The 23,748-nt window shown below is 39.4% G+C and overlaps 1 protein-coding gene across 2 annotated transcripts; it reads left to right on the top strand.

Annotated features, from left to right (window-relative positions):
* Positions 1 to 13,856: 13,856 nt before the first annotated feature.
* Positions 13,857 to 23,432, top strand: slc5a3b (solute carrier family 5 member 3b). 2 transcript variants are annotated; one of them, XM_033618261.2, is made up of 3 exons: positions 13,857 to 14,265; positions 16,793 to 16,857; positions 19,507 to 23,432. In XM_033618261.2, exon 3 carries the CDS (start codon positions 19,767 to 19,769, stop codon positions 21,894 to 21,896), a length of 2,130 nt encoding a protein of 709 aa, XP_033474152.1. In that variant the 5' UTR covers positions 13,857 to 14,265; positions 16,793 to 16,857; positions 19,507 to 19,766; the 3' UTR covers positions 21,897 to 23,432. The 2 variants fall into 2 exon arrangements, with proteins under 2 accessions (XP_033474152.1, XP_033474153.1); XM_033618262.2 differs by lacking the exon at positions 16,793 to 16,857.
* The last annotated feature ends 316 nt before the right edge of the window (positions 23,433 to 23,748 follow it).

Below are 23,748 nucleotides of genomic sequence, written 5' to 3'. Positions count from 1 at the left end.
TGAAGCCAACTCGGAAGTGCCAAAAATTGCAGTTCTTTGGAGGGCCACTTGAGGCTGGCTCCAGCCCCATAGACCCTCAGGTTAAAATGCCCAACTTTACAGTAGAAATAAACATGTTTACAATCTGGTACAAAAAATGTTTTTGGTCTTTATAACTAATTTCTACCTGTAGAGGCTAAGCCAATGCTTTCAGCCACTGAGATGCTGCACCGGATGACTTAACTGAATCTGATGCACTGATTGTTACTGTATCTGATGAATCAAAGTCTGAGTCAGACTTGCCAGTTGACCTCTCTGTTTATTTATTGTCCATCACAAAGTTGTCAGTGTCCATTAAGCTTGAACATGTTTCCAATAATACTCAAAAACATCCACATGTGTAACTCCTGCAGCAACAAGCTGCTTCAGTGGCCAAAAACTGTTTTTGCTTCCAGGCGGATCACCTGACCAGACGAAGATGGGTTCCTGCCATATGTAGTGATGACTGCTAATAACCCCGTGAGACCTGATATCCAATACAACATATACACCATACAATAAGAAATAATTCATGCATATTCTGCTCCTACACTACTGACAACTGTATGGAAGGTGAATTTCTATATAACCCACTGGTTTATATTTTATCAAGACTTAAAGTTACAGATAATTAAGGGAGGGTGACAGGCTGTCTGCTGATAGTGTCCTCAGCCTCTCAGTCAGATTCACCCCTCACTCCTCCACAGCTCCAGCATCTCACCCAAATATAGTCACTTTTGGCCCCAAAAAAACAAGATGGAGACCACTGTAATGCCAAAATCGAGGCTTCAGAACAGGAGCCCATAAACCAATGGGTGACATCAAGGTAGCTACGTCCATTATTTTTACAGTCAGTGGTTTGCGGACGTGCTTGGCACATGGGAGAAGTTTCAGTTCTCAATCTCAGGTTTCAATCTGGCACTCTTGCTGCTAGGTGCTATGAAATCCTGCACACTAGACCTTAAAGTGAAGTGCAAGTGCCTTCAATTTGTACTTAAGTACAGTAGTTGAGTAAATGTACTTAGTTTTATTCCACATTTCAATAATGGCTGATATCCATTTTTCTAAACATAAATGCGTAACATAAGCATTTGATAAATGTCATTTACGTTAGTTATTGAAGAATTTTGACTAAGATACAGTACACACTGTGCATAATGTTTTACAGTAGAAAAATAAACTTGTAGGTGCTCTGTGATGGACAAACTTTGTACTGCAATTTCTCATTACTTAGTGGCTGACATGTCAATATTGATATACTGCGGTAAGCATGGTGTGAATATTTGCATACTTTGTCTTCTTACGTAGCAAAGCTTGCTTCACAATTCTGTTTACAAATGTTATTGTTTTCCTCATAATTTCTCACACTTTCTCTGTTTTAATGTGTTATGTGTCTGTATGTGTTAGTCATAGGCTGGTTACCCTTTTCCTTAAAAAGAAAACAGCCTAAATTTAAAGGAGTACTTTGTTTGTAAGGAACAAAACATTCACTGGGAACAAGCTCTCTCAGTTTAGGGGAGATGGGTACCCACAGAGCCCATTTTCATTGAGGTATCTTCAGGTGAGGGTTCAAGGGACCCCTTTGAAAACTGCCAGTCCAGTTGTTCCCTCACCAAAATTTAGTCTAGCTTTGGAGTGTTATTTAGCCCCTTTCCTGACAAGCTATGCTGACATGGTTGGTATCACTGGGTCTCTTCTGTTATCTAGTTGCCCAAGATTCTAGCCAGACTCCATCTGTAATAAGAAGATTTGTAACAGCTATTCTTATTCTTATTCCATTTAAATTCAGGTCATATTTCAATTAAGAATCACAACTAGGTTTCACAAGGTTTTTAAAGCCATCCTACCAAAATACCAATATGAATAATTTGGGGTATTATGTGGCAGAATAAAGGCTCTTTTTTAAATAATTATTTCCTGTTCGCAACAAAGCTAAAGCAACACATTTTAAAATCCATCATCTATTTATTTATTTATTCTAGGTGGCAGTAGCTCAGTCCATAGGGACTTTAGTTGGGAACCAGAGGGTCGCCAGTTTAAGTTCCCGTACGGACCACATATGGAGTGTGGACTGGTAGCTGGAGAGGTGCCAGTTTGCCTCCTGGGCCATGTCGAGGTGCCCTTGCGCAATTTACCAAACCCCCACCTGTCCATGTGCAGCACCCTTGCTCTGAAGTCTCTCCATTTAATGCACATATAGATTCTGTTTGTGCATGTCTGTGTATTTTGGGCCTGTGTCTATATGATAACAGAGTGAAAAAATTTCCCCTTGGAGGATTAATAAAGTATATTTTTTTTCTTCTTCTACTTGAGTTCTTTTTTGTTCATTTTTATTGGCAAAACAGATTCTGATTTGAATATGAACTTTGCTCTTTCTGTACCTTGAAAACAGAAACTTTTACCCCTCTTCCTCATCTGTCTGAATTGTTGGGGCTATTTTTATGAATTCATCTTCTTAGCCAAATTAATGTAACAATGAGCAATGTCTGGGATGTGTAAAAGACTATCTTGTGTCACTGCTGGAAGGAAGTCTTGATGGGCAAAAAGTTGGAAAACTGAAAAGTGTTGACAGCAAATTGTACTTTTGAACTGCAAAGCTTTTTTTTAATATACTACAAACTTTACATCAGAAACAACAACAGAAAGCAAGTAAGGTACGAAATAGAGCATCCACAGTAAGGCATCATCTTGATAACAGCTACTACGACAGGGCAATACAATGCATACTTTTCCAGAAATGCTACCTATACAAGAATTGATAGTCTAAAGGAAAGAAAAAGGAAAAAATGCACATAACTATGTTGCATTCAAGAGAGTAAGACAGGAAGACTTCTGTGGCCTTCTCCCCCTCAAGAAATGTCATAAAACATCCCCATATCTTATAATAAGTAGAATATTTACCCATAATCGTAAAAGTAAGTTTTTCTAGGGCAACAGAGTGTGACAGTCCAGTGAGTCAGGTTTGTAAACTTGGTGTGTTTTGCATGTAGTAAGCAGTAGTGTGTCATTTTCTTATTTGCCTTGCATAGTTTATAATTTACAGGAAAAATTCCAAGGATACACAGTTTGGGGTGTACAGACAACCTAACACCTATGACATGTGAAAGGATATCCAAAACCTCTATCCGGAATACCTGGATATTTGGGCAGTCCCATAAGGGATGAAATAGTGTGCCTTTTATTCTAATATATATTATTTATTCAGGGGTATGTTTATTTTAAATTTGTGTGAAATAGTGCATATGCTTCACAATAAGTCCTGCACTCTTCTCTCATAATGAAAGTGAGACCTTCTTGTTGTCCTTGTCACATACAGGATTTACTTCTGTTCTGCATTCCTAGCTGTAATTCTATTTAATAACAATGTCATCATGGCAAAATTCATGTGTGTGTCGAATGTTATGTGTCTGAAAATAATACATTTTCAACTGAGGTTTGGTTATACATTCTTTATCAGTATAACAGGTTGTATGTGCACACATGACCTGGCAAGTACATGTTTTACTCTCTAGATGGAGCTCCTGTATTATGCAAACATGTTTTGACCTGCCTGTGCTACAACTGCTAAAACTCAGATAAGGACACCAGTGACAGTGTTTTATGTGAAAGTATCAATGAATGATTTAAAAGGCTGCAATGTCCTCACATAACACACACACATATATGCTGTAATTTATGGAATATACACAAACCTAAAAGGTCATTTAGTGATATTAGAACAGCGATTTGGGTTCTGCTTGTAATGAAAGCTTGCAATTCATGAAATGCACAATTTCCACTTTTCAAGATTCAAGAGGCTTTATTGTAAATTCCACAGTTATGTAACAGACATACAGAAAATCAAAACAAAGTTTCACTCTGAATTGAGCCACGGTGCAGACAGTGCAAAAGGATAAGTGTAAATAAGGAAGTCAAAAAGAATAGAAGAAGTAATACAACAATAAAAATACATTTTATGGGATATTAGGATCTGTATGACACAGGCGGTTATGAATTGACAAATACTGGTCATTCTTCTCTCGTGACTCATGGGCTATATTGACACTGTCAGTAAGGAGTGAAGTCAAACAAAGATCAGGCTTTAACTTGTGACTCTTCACCCACATGTCCTATCAGCACACATGTAAAGCTGTTTATAATGAACAGCATTTGTTTTAATTTTTGGCTTTCCAAATTGCTATGACCTTTTGATGTGTTTTTTTTATGTGACCTTTTGATAAGTTGACATCACAGTATTTAACTGTTTACTGTACAGTTTGCATGTAATTGAAAGTGATGACTCAAAACAGGTACTCAGTAGGCCACTGTTGAGTGACACACACACACTACTGTAGCCTATGTGACTGTAGGAAAAAAGGACATAGGGCGACATTTTTACAGACCAGTTGGAGAAACTGACAATATGATAAAAATAAATAAATATGATTTATTATTTTATATTTATTTACCATTTTTTTAACTAAGAGAGTCCAAGCTGAAAGTGCAGGATACTCAAATGCCCTTTTTCCAGTTTCCATGCAGGCGTTTGAGACAGAAAGCATAATGAAGTCTTAAGAACACAAAGAGCACTGTCTGTCACTTTTCTGCATGATAAAGACACATAATATAGCTTCATGTTTGCAGCATTTACAGGCCTGTTGTCTACGATGAATATCAAACAGGGCCTCTAACAAATAGTAGGCAGCTAGTGTCCAAAATATTTCTTGGCGTTTTGCACCAGAGAACAGGGGGCATATTTTTATAATCGAAAATCTATTTATTTATAGACTCAATGACTTAATACAGTATTTACCAATGGAAAGTATGTCAAGTAATAATAGAGAAGCTTTATATAGACAGGGTGACAAAGGAAGTATTGGAAACTCTCTGCACACAAGTGGGCTCGTGATAAGCATCATTCACACTGACACCATCTTAACTGTGTTTGTATAATTATATAAATATAATCAATTCTAATTATACATTTCAGTAATCCTAGCTATGCCTCATTTGCTTTTCACAATTAAAAATGTTTTTCACTTGTCAAACTTATTTATGATAATACTTTTCTTTCTTTTTTCATTCAGTAATTTAACTTCCATTTAGGAGACTGTGTGTTCCAAAATCCATACTTTCACACTATATAGTAGAGCAGGAAAAGATTTAGTATGTCCCAGCACATAGCATGTCAAGTGCAGTATGCCAAAAATACCAGGATGTTCTTCTACATCCGGTCCGATTTTGTAGTATGCAAGCCAGCATGCTTTTCTGGCTAGTCTGACCCACAATCCTCTGCAGCAGCGGACGATATGTCACATTGACTGTCAATGATGGATAACAGCGCATTCAGTTAACTGATGACCAATCAGTTAGTAAGAATAAGAATATTAATTGTCTAATTGAATAAAACAATCCTAAATATAACCAACAACCAAAGGGCATAAGTATTAAATAACAATGACTGAAATGTATAGCCTATGTAGTTTTACTATCGTGGCTATAACATGTTAGAATCCTCAATGTATGCAGTTAAAGCAAAATAACAACATCAGAGCTGTCCAGGTTGACCTCCATCTTTTGTCTTATCTCCATGGTAACGGATATATGAGTAAGAGGGTCAAAGTTCAGGGTGTAATGTTGTGAGGAAGTAGTATGTCCCAACTGTGTGCATAATGCATGCCACAGTATGTACTTTTAAAGGGCAGTTGCGTGATTAAGAACACACCCAGAGGCAAAGGAAATGTATACATGGATGGAACTGGAGGAAGTAGCACATAATGGAGAGCGCTGGAGAAGAATTGTGGATGACCTTTGCTCTACTAGAAGAGACAGAGTTTAAGTCAAGGAAAGGTTGATGTCTTCAACCCTGCTTTTCCGTCTATTATTTAAGACAATATTGTTAAAAAACTACTTGAAATGTTTCATTGAAATTTAGAAAGGCAAAACCATATAGGCCAAGGCAGAGCCTGTCAGGTTCTAATGTGGATGGCGCCACCATGTGGCCACTTATAAAGCAAAGTAAAGTGTAATTCAGGATTTACTAACACACACACACACACACACACACTGTGCCCTGTGAGAACTGTCACTCAACTTCACCATGTTTGTGTTTGTCAGTTTACTCAAAGACAGTGTGGCTTTGGCTAATGTGCTTTGCAACACAAGGGGGGAGCTGTGGTCATGTGTGTATACTGTACGCATGAAGAGTGCAGTATAACAGTACACTGGTGTTTCTAATCAGCCACAACCAAGTCGGACAAAAGGGAGGGGAGGAAACAATGGGTTTATTGTTACCTCCGCCGAGGGGGGTGTTTCCCCCACTTGTCTGTCTGTTTTTCTATTAGTTAAAGAAATATCTCAAAAACTAGATTTCACAGATTTCAATAATGTTTTGTGAAAAGCGAAGGAAGAGCTGTAAGATAAAGCTTTGCCGTGACAAGTTCTTCGTTTGTTTTTAAATTCAATAATATTTAAAACCGGTTGCCTTAGTGCTTGTACATGTTGGCACAGACTGCGCTAATTCTTCGATGCGCCAGTTATGTGCATTTGAGCATGTAGGTTTCTCTACAGCAACATGATATATTGAAACAAACATATCTCAGGGGTTATAAAGGTAACTCACTTGAAATTTTGCAAAATTCATCCATGCACAAAACCCAGGATTTAGGTATTCTCTCTCACTCAAGCTTACAGCCTATATTCAATGATAAACCTATGAGGATAATGGCTCAGCACTGTGGTTTTCAATCAAGAGATTTACAGATGTAACCAGGGTTCTATGGACTCTGGATTTTTGACTTTTGTCTCATAAGTCTCTTACACATGCATTGTTGGCACTAACAACAAAGATGACCTCCATCACACAAGACAACAAGATACTTTCCTGCACATAAGCCCTTATCCTTCTGAAGTTTGTCCCTAAATTACTCTGTGGGGATTACTTCTGAATAGTAATCACAGCCGTAAGTCTTCCAAAGGCAATCATAATAGATGGTTATTACTGATGAGAATCAAGCCCCATCTCACTGAGAAAGAAGGCAAGGGTAAACATGATGTTAGACTTATCCCATTCCCCCCTTCTCTCATTTACTCTCTTTCCCCCAGTCCTTGAATGGGAGAGAATTTGTACATAGCATTAACAGCATGAGAGGTGACGTGAGAGCAAGGGCACAGCAATCATTATCTTACATTTGCTGAATACGTTCTTAAAAGTAGGAAACAAGTGTCCCACACTCTCCATACGCATTTCTTATTTATTCAGATAACGATTCAGCCCTCAGGTGTTCTTTAAGCTCTGAACAAGTTCTATCAAATAAAAAACGTTGTGGTGTTGCAACTTGGGAAAAAAAAAAATCAGTAAGACAGACTCGTCTGACAGCACTTTTATTCCAGGAAGACTTTGCAGAAGAGTTACGCAACCATATGTATTTTAAAAGAAGGTCATCATGTCCTACAAGGTCACCTCTCTGCAGGTTTATGACCTGCAGGAGCTCTGTGCCTCAACAAGGTTGTAAGCTCACTTGCTGTTAAAGATGGAACCTGATAGGATTTTTTTGATACCAATTTCATAATCGATTCTGCCAATTGGTCCGATTCTTTATCGATTCACTTCTTGATTCCTGATCATTCTTCTGTGTGGGGGAAAAAAGTAGACCTTCAATGGGTTTTCAGCATCAGCGCAACTGTTTTACTATCACTAAATGTTAACATAGAAACAGAGCAAAAAGGGCATGCATGTGACACAGGTGTGCAAAAGCTCCACTGTTAAACTGTAAGTCCAAGCAAAAATCTGCTAAGTCTGCCTACATAGCGCTAATGTTATTATAGCAGGACATTTAACCTCTGTAATGGACTCTGTAATACTGGCACTCGTGTGTAGAGGGTTAAATGCATTCCTGGAGTTTAAACCCATGTTGCCGAGAAAAATGTTTCAGCATATTCCTGGTATTTCCACCCTTACTTTAATTGATCATTAACAGACATTACAAGTAGCACTGTTTTCATCTGTCTTCGTGAAATGAAGCCATGCTTTGGACCGTCTTTTTGCAAGTGTTCAACGGCATAGACACGAGTTTGACATCGTTGTTTCCCGATGTGCAACTGTCAGAAAAACAGGTAACCTGTTCTCAACTAAAACTGGTTCTCCATTTCCATACCTACATGCGCTCTAGACTGATGCTACACTCCAAGGCCTCCTTTAATGCATGTCCATTCACCTTAATGTATAAGTTGAGAGCATGCTATTGCAAATTAATTGTATATGAATCTATACATACTGGACTAAAAAAAAACTGACCTCAATTTTACATGAATAAATCTTTTCTAAAAATAGAACAAGGCATTGGTTATGTTAAGTAGCCACATAGTTGTGTTAGATATGTGAGCAGAAAAAAGCCACAGGGCTGACCACTGACCAGTTCACACATAAGAGAAAATAGACAGATAAAAATAACTGACCGACAGTGGAGCCAGCTACTGTTCTACAGAGAGCTGTGGCTTTGCGGCCTTCCACTTCATAAACCTGAATGGGAAGCAAACCAATAATAGAAAAAATGAACTGCTACTTAATGGTCAGTCCAACTCCACATTTTAAATTTGCAGTAATATTTGTTGTAATGGAATGAGAAATTTGACCATTTTGTGTTGATGGAAGGCTTTAAACTAGTTTGACATGTACAAACTTCTCAGGTTTGAAAAGCTGTAATGATCTCAGTGATGCAGCAACTGAAAGGATCACATTAGCAGTACTGTGACAGCAGAGATCTTTCTTTATTTATATATGAATTAGTTTGAGCAAACAAAGCGTGACAAAATAATTCACGTTAAATACCAGTGCTTTTTATTTGCTTCCAATTTACACTTGAGTTGCATTCGAATGTAATACAAATAAATGAGGTGGATTTCATATTACCGCACTTATGTTAAGCCTGCTTATAAATAACCTGCAAGGCACCAGGCTTAAACCACACTGCCATTTTATCACAAATTCTCATCGTAGCTCACTATGAAACTCAGTTGTTGAACGCTGATTTATAATCAACATGTCTGGTCTCGGTGTCAGGCCAAAGTAAACAGGAAAGTGAGTCACCTCAGATCATTAAGAAATGATCTAGACCTGCACAGAATCACACAATAACACACTGTACAGTGCATGACAGTCGGTTGCATCAGGCTGATATGGACAGTGATCTTGAAAGATTAAAGTGACAACAGTTGTTAGAGCCTGCGCTGCAGTTGATCAACCCTAAATGCATGATGGGAAACCATAGCTCACTGGCACGCATGTTCGATCAGCAACACTGTCTATATTCTTCCTTTTAATAAGCACTGCGAGGTTGTTGAAAAACTTTGATAACCACAGAGATCAAATTTAAAATTGTTTTTATGATTGCTACATTGGTGTAGTTGTAGTTGATGAGGTTGACGAGAAGGAGGTGGGTATTATCACCTATGACCTTTTGGCTGATAGGTGGGAATTCTGTGAATCAGGGGTGTCAATCTTATTTTAGTTCATGGGCCACATACAGCTCAATTTGATCTCAAGTGAACTGGACCAGTAAAACTATTGCATAATAACCTAGAAATGACAACGCCTTCACATTTTTTTAGTGGACGCTATTAAAGAAGCAGGTTCAAACCTGCCTTAGAAACCATTTGCAATGTGAAGTTTTGTCAGTGCCTCAGCAGCAGGGTTCCACTAACATTGTTTTCAGATAGAAGTCTGATGCAGATTCTTTTGTACTGAAGCTGCTGAATGATAATATTTTGTCACAATGTTCAATATCTTTAAATATGACCATAGTAAGTATTTATTGTTATTTCAGAAAGCTGTACTCTGGTTGGGGTGGAAAACCCCTGAGGCAGCATTTTACATGAAGTATCTACTCACTGTTTCAAGTGCTCCTGCAAACCTCTTAGCCTTCACAAGTGAATCAATCAATTTTATTTATAAAGCCCAATATCACAAATCACAGTTTGCCTCACAGGGCTTTACAGCATGCGACATCCCTCTGTCCTTATGACCCTCGCAGCGGATAAGGAAAAACTCCCCAAAAAAACCTCCTTTAACGGGGAAAATAAACGGTAGAAACCTCAGGAAGAGCAACTGAGGAGGGATCCCTCTTCCAGGATGGACAGACATGCAATAGATGTCGTACAGAACAGATCAACATGATAAATTAATAGTAATCCATATGTCACAATGAGACAGAGAGAGAGAGAGATGCAGGACAGACGGTAATGACAGTAGCTTACAACAACATTAATGAAAGTAATAATATTATAATTCTAGCTGTTGTGGTACAATATGTTGAAAGTATATATTAATATGTGATAGTGTACATATGTGACAATAATCATATGTATAATAACAGTAGAAGTATGACTAATGATAACAGCAGCAGCAGGAGGCATCTGGCAGGACCACGGCAGCAGCACAACCACACACGTCACACCATCCAGGCACCACTGTGATATAAGTTAACCTGAGAGACAGTGGAGCACAAAGGCTCCGGAGAAGAAGCCGGGTTAGTGACATGCAGTACAGCCGAGTTAGCAAGATGCAGTAACAGGACACGAGAAAGAGAGAGAGAGAAGGTGCCCGGTGTATTATAGGGGGTCCCCTGGCAGACTAGGCCTAAGTCAGCCTAACTAGGGGCTGGTACAGGGCAAGCCTGAGCCAGCCCTAACTATAAGCTTTATCAAAGAGGAAAGTCTTAAGTCTAGTCTTAAATGTGGAGACGGTGTCTGCCTCCCGGACCATAACAGGAAGATGATTCCACAGGAGAGGAGCCTGATAGCTGAAGGCTCTGGCTCCTGATCTGCTTTTGGAGACTTTAGGGACCACGAGTAACCCTGCGTTCTCAGAGGGCAGTGTTCTGGTGGGATAATATGACACTATGAGCTCTCTAAGATATGACGGAGCCTGACCATTTAGAGCTTTATAAGTTAACAGTAGGATTTTAAATTCAATTCTGGATTTTACAGGGAGCCAGTGCAGAGAAGCTAAAACGGGAGAAATATGATCTCGTTTTTTAGTTCCTGTTAGTACACGTGCTGCTGCATTCTGAATTAGCTGGAGAGTTTTTAAGGACTTACTAGAGCTACCTGATAATAGAGAGTTACAGTAATCCAGCCTTGAGGTAACAAAAGCATGGACCAATTTTTCTGCATCTTTTTGGGTCAGGTTCTAGCCCCCAGGTCGTATGTTGGACACCCCTGTTGTAAATGGTCAGAAAAAGTGGGCATACCCTGTATACCTGTATCCATAGCCTATTCCCGTTTCATTATTTTTGTATTATGACGTATGTGATTTCTGGATTTTTAATGAATATGAAGCTTAAAGAACGAATGCTTTGGTGATTATCACAGAATAAAATCATGTAGAGGATTATACCACAGCCTATCACACACAAAAGTGTCCTAATTCACATAAGAAAAAAAAGGAATTTATACTTTTTTGTTTGCCACTGTTATTAGCTTATACCCTGATTTGTGACAAATGTTGAGTCAAAAAGGTTGAGTGCAAGATACACTCACATTGTTGGGCTTTCATAGACAATATATTATTTATGAATATAAGTCGGCTTTATGTTATAGCAGGGTGTCTCCAGGTATCAGACAGTTAAATATAGTGCCTTTTAAGACCCATTCAAGACACCTTTTAACCAAATTTTTGGGACAAGCATCGCTGGTAAGCATTGCAGCTAAGTAGTTTATATGTGGTCTTGTGCAGAGGTAAGAGTTATGTAGGAATATGGTTATTAGAGTGAGTTAAGTCAGTCAACATTTTGCCAACAGGTAAGTGCAAGCATGAAGTAAAATTACAGTATTATAGTTTTTAAAGATTTGTTACATCAGATATGTGGACTTTCACATAGAAAGGCTTCACTCATTTTCATAAATACAAAGACTATTTAATGACTTTTAAGGCCTTACGGTAACACTTAAGACTAAAGACTTTTTAAAGACCTGTAGACACCCTGTAATGTTCAGGTTATAGCCTACTTAAATGTACCTGCTTACATGTTTATGCTGTTCTTCATATCTTATTGTTGAATATCTCCCGCAATATTATAGGGTACTTAATTTATTTTTTCATACAGGGTCAATAGCCTGTATAGTGGTGTGGATGACACATCGGTGGTCCATGTGTCGGCTGTATATGAAGAAGCGTTAATGAATGAGTGTATTTTTTTTTCAAAAATAAACGCATTTGGAAGCACGATAATCCTCAAAAATAATACAAAACGAAATTTCCGAGAAACAAAAAGGAGAAATGCAAAGCGATGCAACACAAACAATGAATTCATTCATTCTCCCTGCTCAGGCGCAGCCATTTCTCCTCGCCTGACCCGCTGTCGCTCGACAGACACGTCACACAGACGCGCAAGGTTTTCTGGGAAAAGGAGTTTTTCACGAAATGGAATTTTCCAAAATATTGTCTAGAGGAGTGAGTGGAAATTTACTCTGTTTCCCTCCCCCTGTAGTATGCATAGCTGTGTCTGTTTTGCAGGATGTTTTGTTGGAAGTCAACCATGTATGTGACCGCTGAGACTGACAGTTACTATGATGATTGTTTTGATATGGCTGTGATTATAAAAAATTATGTTTATTACAACTGTGTTGCTGTTTATGGTGTGTCATGTTGTTGTGTGTCATATTAAATCATGCCATATTTTTTTATTATTAGTAGTAGTAGTGACTACTGTTGCTACTACTAGAAGTGATTGTGATATTTTTAAAGGTGTCAGTGCAGGTCTATCAGGTTGGCACACACAGGATCACATTTACTGGAGGGCTTTCATGTTAGAATGAAGTGCATCCAGTAAATGGTGCCATACCTTACACGTTCAAGTGTGTATAGCAGAAAAATTGTGCTACATTTTGTCACAGATGCACACGTTAGTAAGCTGAAATATTTGATCGGGTTCCAAATGTGGAGCCACTCACCGTCATCCCACGTACACATTCATTTTTTATCTAAATCTTTTTTTCAGCTGCCCACTCTGCAATGAAGTGTTGCTGTCTGATAAGAACTGCTGACATCCATTGCTTCCCTCTTTCATATATTTAATAGACAACTTATTTTTCATAGACTAAATTATAATATGGCTTACCCCTGATTGAACAATAGCTCCCATATATTAGGTGGTAATGGTGGTAGGCTATGAACAGTGCGTTTCCCCCCCATTGCTCTAAAATGACAACCATTTCCTCTTGATCACTTGCCTGATGCTTTCCAATGAATAGCCTCATCTGTGCCAGGTCACTTGAAAAATGAAAACATGTGTGCTTGCAAAAGATAAGTCTGCATACTTGTGTCTCTTATGGGCAATAATATTGGCATACGAGATGAAATTCCATTTTAGGGGAGGCTGCAGGAAAAAAATGTCTGAAAATATGAAATAAAAAGTAAAAAGAGGCAGCAGTTTCTTGATTGTTCCAGGTTGCAACCCTAAAATCAGATTAGAAGTTAAGACTTGTGTAATCAGATAGAGCAGGGCAGGGTTTCTGGTTGTTTCCATGACACAATACAGCTTTATTTCAGGTTAATTAGTCAACTTCATATCTGTTTGTGGTTATCTGCTGGAGAAGATTGCTGAAATGATGAGGCAATGTTTGATACTGTAAATTGTGGTGCAGATATACACGTCTTAATTTGCAGTAAAGTATTGCAATGTTTATAAAGGCTGTCATTTTTAAATTCGCATTAGTTTGGCACAATTTCTAAGTGTAATTTCATGGTTATTTAAGTGGGGAACTGTGTGGTAAACTCTCTTCCGCAATTACAAGAAGCTGTTGGAGGGGGGTGTGTTCACTGACTGGAGGCTTCCCATTTTGAGTGACAATAAAACATACATTGTCTCCTTATTATTAAGTTTATATAAACATGTAGAGTAGATTAATACAAGAATAATTAGCCAGAGTCATTTCCAGTTGTGTTTTTTGCCTCCGAACAGCTCACGGGTGTGTTACACGTGTGATGTGGGGCGTGGACTGGATTGAACGGGTGCGTTATAAGGAGGACAGGCAGCATTGTCTGGCGGGCATCACGGCTCATGTATAGCGGAAAGGCACGGACGAGAAACCGGACTGCTGACCTCAAAACAACACCCTGACGGAGGAGCACGGTTGTGGCTACGGGGACGCACCTATCCTGCGGGTGTTCTTCAGGAAGGAGTCACCTCTTTTCATCATTCACATCTCCCTGCTGCCCTGAATGACGCTTTAGCATCATTAGCTGTAATGCTAACACTAGCCTACAAGGTATTTCTTTAGTGTTTATGTGTGTTTAAACAATGAAGCCATTGAGTCTTTGTGTGCGTGGACTACCTGTGCACTTCAGTGGCTTTGCCTTCATTGAAAGTACATGGTTTTATGTCAGTGTTAGGCTCGTGCAGCTGTGTTTTCGGTTATGACAGTTGATGTCCCATTGATTATCTGTGTCAAATGTCTTAGCTGACAGTTATTGTTGACGTCAGCCAGGAAGAAATACTTCAAATACTTTAGTAACGTTATACCTTTTGCCAGTCTTTCCTGCTGTGGTGCATGTTTTAATATGGATCCTCCAGTGCATGTTAGAGAGATAATAATGAGTACAAGCTCCTTGAAGATGCGCAGCGCTTTGCAGCCGGAGTGACTGTTCTAGAAATTTCCACACGCCTCATAGGTGCATCTGTGCACCACATCCTGACCGTGGACCGGTGACACCTCTGCTTTGTATTCACAGAGGTGGTCCCAGGCTGTCAGCCACACTTGGCCATTAATTAAAGCTGCATTGTTCAGTGCACCATTCATTTATTATGCCCCCTATTTTTATCATGGCGTCAGCCTGGGTTTAATATTGTGTTCATTATTGTTATTGGAAGCAAAGAGGGGTAAGCATTCAGTGTCTCCATTTGAGCCATGTGGATCTGTGCAAGAGTAGGATTCATTTGAAATTTATTCCAGCTGTGCAAACACCATCATTAGTTTGGCTTTAATTGTTTGGGGAAGTTTGTACTTACTTGTGTGGGCAGTGATTTCTAGATTGTTCCAGATTACAACTCTGAAGCTGATAAGACGTTAGACCTGTGTAATCACATTTCTTAACTAGGTTTCTAGTAGTTTCTGTCACTTGAGGCGTTATTACTGTGTCAATTCAGGTTAATTAGTCAACTTCATCTGTTTGTGGTTTCATGCTGGAGAAGGTTTGCTAGACTTAAATGAGCTTTAAAGGGGAACACCACTTAAATTAAGAATTCCAATATGTTATTTACACGGCTGAGAAAAGTCTAATCAATAATTGTAAACATGAGCAACTCTCTCTCAAAGCCAGAAACCAGAAAAGTAAGTCTCAAACTTATGATGTCGTCAAGTATAGTCTGGAGCTGCTCCATAGACAGGGAATGGAAACCTGAATTTGTGGACCCGCACTGTTCTTTAAACCCAAATGAACTTTATTCTGTGTAGTGTTCTCAGTTTTTAAAACAGAAAATACTCAGAACATTTCCCTAGGTGCTCTCTGTGTCATCTTTTCCAGTTTATGTATGTCATTTATACCCTATGACATCACAAATTTGAGATTTAGCACTTCAGCTTTTAGATGTGGGAGAGAGAAGTTCATTTTAATTAAAAATTTTGGACTGTCTTAGACCACAGAAATACAATGTATGGGTTTTGAAAATAGGCATAGTTCTCTTTTAGTGTTTAGAAGTGCTGTCACTGTTTAATTCACATCAGTTTGATCCAATTTGTAGGTGTCACTTATTAGTTAGTATCACACAGCCAGACCTATCCTCACACCTTGTTTGTGCCAGCACTGGAGAAAGGTTGAATCTATCATAGCTGCACACTACGGAAAAAAACACTCTGGGTTGTCTGTATTTCTTAAAACCATGGGTGGCATTCATGGTGCCCATGATGCACTGATGATGCACATGCTATCTATTACCAGTTTATAAAATTTTAGAGAGCGATGAGCAGAGTTTGAAGGTCAGCAGGTTTGCTCAAGTGACTGAGGGGTGGGTGGAGATAGAGGTGGGAATCAATTTGCATATTCATACACCCATTCATACTAAATGACGCAAAGGTGTAGGGTAACATTGAAGCCATTTCAAGGTATGAAGCTGTGGTGGAATTTAGCACCAGACACCACCCAAATGCTGGTAAAATATGCATGTGGCTGCCAGTTTGTTTCCCACACCAGCAAAAAACAGCTGGTAATCTGTTGAGTGACTGGTACATTTTGGAATTTACCAGCCAAAGTGGCAGGTGAATGAAAAAAAAAGGAAATTTCAAAGCCTGTGAGAGGATTTCTTTTGTTATGATAAGATGAGAGAGATGAGTGTTTAAGGGTTTGATCAGTGCTTGGAGCGGAACTTTAAAATACACATTGCATTGGACTCAGCTGTGGAAACAGGATTTAGTTGAATAACTTCTGTGGAATACGTGCATGTCACAGCCCGTTTGACTTGGCATCTCTCTTTGCTTTTGAATGTTTAGCAGAACTCAGGTTTCATCACTAGTGATAGAACATAGTTGTTGGCTTTGCGTCAGTCAGTAAGTTGTTGCAGAGAGGGGAAGTATATAAAAATTGCACTTGCTATTTTTGTTTAACCCAATTTTAGGTATCAGCCTGGGCTAAAGTTAGTGGCACTGGCAGCACCATACATTTTGATATTCTGGCAGTAGCCTGGGTGGCTCTATAAAGAGGCACTTAAATAGAATGGCAGTGATGATGTTTGAATCCATCATTATATAACTTTGCAAATTAAAGTATATAAATCTGTTTAATGGCATTACTGTATTTCAGAGCCAGAGTCTCCTGGACAGTGTATGGTGAACACATGGAGTGCAACCCTTGATGATGATGAGATGGTAAAAATGAAAACAAAGACTTCTTTTATTGAGAGGGATGGTTATGCATAAAGCCTGGTTGTGGACACAAACGTGTGGGGTTATTTTCTACCATGCATGGAAGGCTGAAAGCTCAAGAGAGGCCAGACAAATCCAAAATTGTACGAGTATGTGTTTGCCAGGTTGACACAAAACAGATGTGCTCAAGCATCATCATGCATATTACTTTTTGCTGACATGTGGATTCAATTTGAAAAACACCTCACTGTCATTACATCTATGAATCTGTTGAATTAGGATATGCAGATCAACAAAATTTAAGTCTGTGGTTTCACTTCTAAGCTGAGGAAGCTACTGCTAGGATTGGGTTTAGGTTGTTTTTTCCACTTCTAGGCTAGGATTGAGGGTGCTTTTTAAATTCTAGGCTAGGGTTTAGATTGCTTTTTTCCAATTCTAAGCTGGAGTTTAGGTTTTTTCCACTTCTAGGCTAGGGTTGAAGGTGTTTTTCAAGTTCTAGGTTAGGGTTTAGGTATTTTTTTCAGTTCTAAGCTGGCGTTTAGGTTGTTTTTTTCTACTTCTAGGGTTAGGGTTAGGGTTAGGTTGGGTTTTGGTTGGGTTTTTTTCACAGTTCTAGGCTTGGGTTTATGTTGGCTTTTCAATTCTAAGCTGGGGTTTAGCTTTTTTTCCCTCTTCTAGACTAGGGTTGAGGATGTTTTTTTAAGTTCTAGGCTAGGGTTGAGATAGTTTTTTCAATTCTAAGCTGGGCTTTAGGTTGTGTTTTCCACCTCTAAGCTGGGGTTTAGGGTTTTTTTTTCTACTTCTAGTTTAGGGTTGAGGGTGTTTTAAGTTCTAGGCTAGGGTTTGGGATTTTTTTCCACTTCTAGGCTTGGGTTTAGGTTCTTGTTTCAGTTCTAGGATAAGGGTTTAGGTTGTTTTTTCAATTCTAGGCTTGGGTTTAGGTTGTTTTCAGTTCTAGACTAGGGTTTAGTTTTTTCAGTTCTAGGCTTGGGTTTAGGTTGTTTTTTCAGTTCTAAGCTGGGGCTTAGGTTCTTTTCCACTTCTAGGCTAGGGTTGAGGGTGTTTTTTAAGTTCTAGGCTAGGGTTGAGGGTGTTTTTTAAGTTCTAGGTTAGGGTTTAGGTAGTTTTTTCAGTTCTAAGCTGGCGTTTAGGTTGTTTTTTTTTCTACTTCTAGGCTAGGGTTTAGGTTGTTTTTTTCCCCACAGTTCTAGGCTAGGGTTTATGTTGGTTTTTCAATTCTAAGCTGGGGTTTAGGTTTTTTCCCCACTTCTAGGCTAGGATTGAGGGTGTTTTTTTTTTAAGTTCTAGGCTAGGGTTGAGGTAGTTTTTTCAATTCTAAGATGGGCTTTAGGTTGTGTTTTCCACTTCTAAGCTGGGGTTTAGGTTGTTTTTTTCTACTTCTAGTTTAGGGTTGAGGGTGTTTTTTAAGTTCTAGGCTAGGGTTTAGGATTTTTTTCCACTTCTAGGCTCGGGTTTAGGTTCTTGTTTCAGTTCTAGGCTAAGGGTTTAGGTTGCTTTTTCAATTCTAGGCAAGGGTTTAGGTTGTTTTTCACAGTTCTAGGCTAGGGTTGAGGTAGTTTTTTCAATTCTAAGCTGGGCTTTAGGTTGTGTTTTCCACTTCTAAGCTGGGGTTTAGGTTGTTTTTTTCTACTTCTAGTTTAGGGTTGAGGGTGTTTTTTAAGTTCTAGGCTAGGGTTTAGGATTTTTTTCCACTTCTAGGCTCGGGTTTAGGTTCTCGTTTCAGTTCTAGGCTAAGGGTTTAGGTTGTTTTTTCAATTCTAGGCAAGGGTTTAGTTTTTTTTTTTCAGTTCTAGACTAGGGTTTAGTTTTTTCAGTTCTAGGCTTGGGTTTAGTTTTTTCATTTCTAGGCTTGGGTTTAGGATTTTTTCAGTTCTAGGCTAGGGTTCAGCTTGTTTTTCAGTTCTAGGCTAGGGTTTAGTTTGTTTTTTTCCACTTCTAGGCTAGGGTTTAAGTTTGGATTTGGTGACAACAGTGTTACAGATGTAGGTGTGTGTGCATAGATTAAGATGTGGTATACTTAAATTAGAGGATGACATTTTGAATCTGTTCTATTTTTTGTGTTTAGGCGATGTCCCGGTGCGTCCCTCTTACTCCATCTTTAGTCATGGCTTTAACCATGAAATAGAATTCCACAATTTTAGTTGCCTTTTCCAAAAATGCTACAGACCTCCTACGTGTAGGCATGTTTGTTACCTTAAAGAAATGCAAGATTTTTAAGATGATATTAGTTAAGCCACATATTAGGTAGTGTAGGAACTTTATAGTCTTTGGCTACGTATTTTTGTCCCGTCTTGACTTCTCTTGATTTCTTACATAATGTTATTAAGCTTCCTTTGAAGTTCTTACAGGCTTGAGATCTTTGTGTTAAAAAGATTAAGGAGGGAAGTAATAGGCCAGCTAAATCCAAGGAGAGGTGCTGGAACAAAAATGCACACTTCATGTGCTTTATAGGGCACTATGCCAGTTTTTACCATTTCTTTCATTTCTTTTATGTAAACTAAACAGTTTGTTTTTCTGTCCTGATTTCAGAGAGGCTGTTGTAAACTTTCAGGCGTGTGTGTTGGGTGTTTTTCCCTCTTAAATCAAGGCTCTAATGAGATGTTTTTCTTTGCTTTCTCTGCTGTCTTGCAGGAATGTTAACTCTAGGCTTTTCTAGACCAGAGGCCTACAACATCCTCCTTTAAATCTAGAACGACCTCAGTGCCGGTGGATAAACCACTCCGAAGCACACCTAGTGAATTTGACCTGACGGTGGATACTACAGCTTCCATCCAGACAGCAAACCAAAGCAGAGCTTTTCCATTGTTCCCTTTTTGATAAGTAACTATTCGTAAGGATTTGTATAGCTGTGAGTTTTATTTCCAGGAGATTTTTTTGAGTTATCTGTGAAAATGGGTCCTGGAATGGAAGCAGCGGACATAGCGGTGGTAGCACTGTATTTTGTCCTGGTGCTAGCCATTGGTTTTTTTGCCATGTGGAAAGCCAATCGCAGCACTGTGAGAGGCTACTTCCTGGCTGGCCGCTCCATGACGTGGATTGTGATAGGCGCATCACTCTTCGTCAGCAACATTGGCAGTGAACATTTCATAGGCCTTGCTGGGTCAGGAGCAGCGAGTGGTTTTGCTGTTGGAGCTTGGGAATTTAATGCACTTCTACTTCTGCAGCTGCTTGGCTGGGTGTTTATTCCCGTGTATATACACTCGGGAGTGTACACGATGCCAGAGTACCTGTCGAAACGCTACGGTGGCAACAGGCTAAAGGTTTACTTTGCTCTCTTGTCTGTATTACTTTACATTTTTACCAAGCTGTCTGTGGACTTGTATGCTGGAGCTCTCTTCATTCAGGAGTCCCTGGGGTGGAACCTTTATGTGTCTATTGTCCTGCTCATCAGTATGACTGCACTGCTCACTGTCACTGGTGGATTGGTGGCAGTACTGTACACGGATGCACTTCAGGCGGTGTTGATGATTGGTGGAGCCCTAACCTTAACCATTCTCAGCCTAATCAAAGTTGGTGGGCTAGAGGGTGTCAGAGTTAAGTACATGCAGGCAGTTCCCAATGTTACTGCTATAATGGCCACTGGAAACTTCACCTACTCCAATTCCTGCCGCATTGAGCCTAAACCAAACTCGCTACGCATCCTTCGAGGTCCCCTAGACGAAGACATCCCATGGCCAGGATTCATTCTTGGCCAGACCCCTGCATCTATCTGGTACTGGTGTGCAGACCAGGTTATTGTTCAGAGAGTACTAGCAGCAAAGAACATCGCTCATGCAAAGGGCTCTACACTCATGGCTGGATTTCTTAAGATCCTGCCCATGTTTGTAATAGTCATTCCAGGAATGATTTCCCGTATCATGTTTGCGGATGAGATCGCCTGCATTGGGCCAGAACACTGCATGGCTGTGTGCGGTTCTCAGGCTGGCTGCTCAAACATTGCCTATCCTCGTTTGGTAATGGCAGTGATGCCCGTGGGTCTCAGAGGTCTGATGATGGCAGTCATGATCGCTGCCCTGATGAGTGATCTAGACTCCATCTTCAACAGTGCCAGCACCATCTTCACACTGGACATCTACAAAAATGTTCGAAGGAAGGCATCTCAGCGTGAGCTGCTGATTGTGGGCCGCATGTTTGTTGTGCTCATGGTGGTCATCAGCATTGCCTGGGTCCCTGTTATTATTGAAATGCAAGGTGGACAGACATACCTCTACATCCAAGAAGTTGCGGGCTACCTCACTCCACCAATCGCTGCCCTCTTCCTGTTGGGTGTGTTCTGGAAACGGTGTAATGAGACAGGCGCATTTTGCGGCGGCATGATAGGTTTTACACTCGGTACCCTACGACTGATCCTAGCTTTTATCTACCGCCAGCCTCGCTGTGACCAGCCAGATGATAGACCTTCCTTCATCGTTAATGTTCACTACATGTATTTTGCCGCTGGGCTGTTCTGGATTTCAGGGTTGGTGGCAGTGGTGGTCAGTCTCTGCACCTCTCCACCAGATGATGAGCAGGTTCGCACCACCACATTCTGGGGGCTCCGCAACATTGAAAAGGTTCCTACAAAGGACCCAAAGGAAACGTACAGGCTGACTGAAGAGAGCTGTTGTAATGGTGATGGAAGTCTCCATAAAGAATTGCCCCGAGACGTCAGAATGGAGAGGTGTTTGGATGGGGCAGATGTTAAACTCCTGGTCCCATCCACTGACCATGACCCAGCAACTCCTAGTACGGAAGCATCCCCTGCCACCACCCCTGCAGAACGATTTAGTAATGGAATGATGGAGGTGGTCAAAGAGGAAAGCTGCCATGTTAATGGGGAGAGTAGCAGGTGTATGGGTTTACTGAACTGGTTTTGCGCATATAAGGACGGCTCACAGAGTGCTCAGCAAAAAGTAGTGCAGGAGGATGAAATCATTGCACAGATGCTGTACGAGCCACCGAAAGTTAAAATACTCCTCAACACGGGTCTGCTGTTCGTCTGCTCTGTGGGCATCTTAATGTTTGTTTATTTCTCATTGTAGTTGAACTCTGCACTGAACTAACAGGGACTGATGTGGGGGCTTTTATTAAGGTGGAGGTAATGTGCGTGTGTGTGCGTGAAGGGGGAGGGGGGCTGTTACAAAGAAACAATTGAATTTTCAACGATTTGAGAAGCTCTGTCTGTAATATTTACAGTTGTCTTTTGTAGCTCTCTAACATGAGTCAAAGCTTATTCTAATCATTTTTTTAAATGATTGAAGCTTCTCCACATGAAAACAGTTGTACTCCTTAATGACTATGAAGCTTATTTGGCACTTGCGTGTTCATTTTGTACAGTGCCTGTTGTTAATCCTGCATTCAGTATATTTACTGGGGTGATAGAGTTGTTGTACTCTTAGTGAATTTAATATTTGCCTTATTTGACATATGCACTTGTCTTTTTTTGTTTTGTGAAAAATAATTGTATTCTGTGATTTAAGCTTCCCCCCCATTTTTGTTGACAGTGACTGTAGACGTAGTTGCTGGTGCAATATACATATTTTTGTAATAAGTCAAACACTATTTTCAGTTATGGTCCATGACAGTTTTGTACAAGTTTCTGCCGCTGAACACTTTATTATTACTTCATTATTTTACCAGAACTTTGAGTATGTGATTACTATTTAAGTTTTATTGTGCCCTTGACTGTCATTTTAAGGTTATTAGCAAATTACCTAATACATGTCCATTTTATTTTGCTGGAGAGAACAGGTAGAGGTGATATCTAACTATTTGTTAATAAGGGGACCATTGTGAAATTTGTTAAACAACATCTAACATCAAGTGCTAAGAGGCATTGCTTCTCTGCTGCTGTTACATATCACCATTATGTTTATGGCGATTATCAAAATCACGGTTTTGATTCAGCCCACTGGAGGTATTGTGTAAATATCTGGCATTTAGAATATGTATGTTTTTTGCAGCACAGGAAATAAAAAGAAGAAGCACAACATTAGAAGCTAACTTTTTTTTCTATTTATATATTTTTTTTCATCTGAAGAGAAGAAATAGCCAAACGTAATATAGTATGGTACGCGTTTATTGTGATTGGCTGTTCAATTTGTTGTCACTGATGACTAAATCCCATACACAACAGGAGCTGTACTGCTATTTTTGAAAATGTTTTATCTATCTATCTATCTATCTATATATATATATATATATATATATATATATACTTTTTATGCACTACTGTTGTATCATAACAATAAGCCACAAGTACCAATGCTCATGATTCCGTATCAATTTATGTTTTATGCATATCTCATTTTATGTTTCACATTGTTGAAAAGTCGAATCTGTTGCATTATGTTAACCTACAATATAATTCAGGGCTCATTGGATCACCTACAATATACATGTCTTCTATCGCAGGCTATCTCTTGTGTATCTACTGTGTGTCAATGTACCTTTAGGGCACTGCGGTGCATTTAATCTTGTTTGAAGTGCATCTTTTATAAACCTCTTACCAAATGTGTCTTAGTGTGCAATGCTAAAGTGAAAAAAAAAAAAAATTAAAAACAAAGAATTCAGTTTTACGTCCTGAAAATGTCGTGCAGTGAATACCAAGTTTGTTTAAAGCCATGTGATAAAACAGCTTTTGTTATGTAGTACATTTTCAGGGTACACATTCACGTTTCAAAATTGCTGGCCTTCTGGACTGGTCATTATCTCAACACCCCGACCTCCAGACTACAAAAAATTAAATTAAAAAAATATTGTCTTTTATGTGTTTTTCGGAATTTTTACAACAGTGTTGAATGACCTCAGTCCACAACGCCAGTGTCATAATGTGACAGGCCAGTCCTTATTAATGTCAGGCATAAATGATGCATAACACATGGAGGATTGACG

The sequence above is a fragment of the Epinephelus lanceolatus genome, chromosome 14, assembly GCF_041903045.1.
Source record: "Epinephelus lanceolatus isolate andai-2023 chromosome 14, ASM4190304v1, whole genome shotgun sequence".
NCBI lineage: Eukaryota > Metazoa > Chordata > Actinopteri > Perciformes > Serranidae > Epinephelus > Epinephelus lanceolatus.
This window is presented reverse-complemented; position numbering and strand designations above follow the sequence as displayed.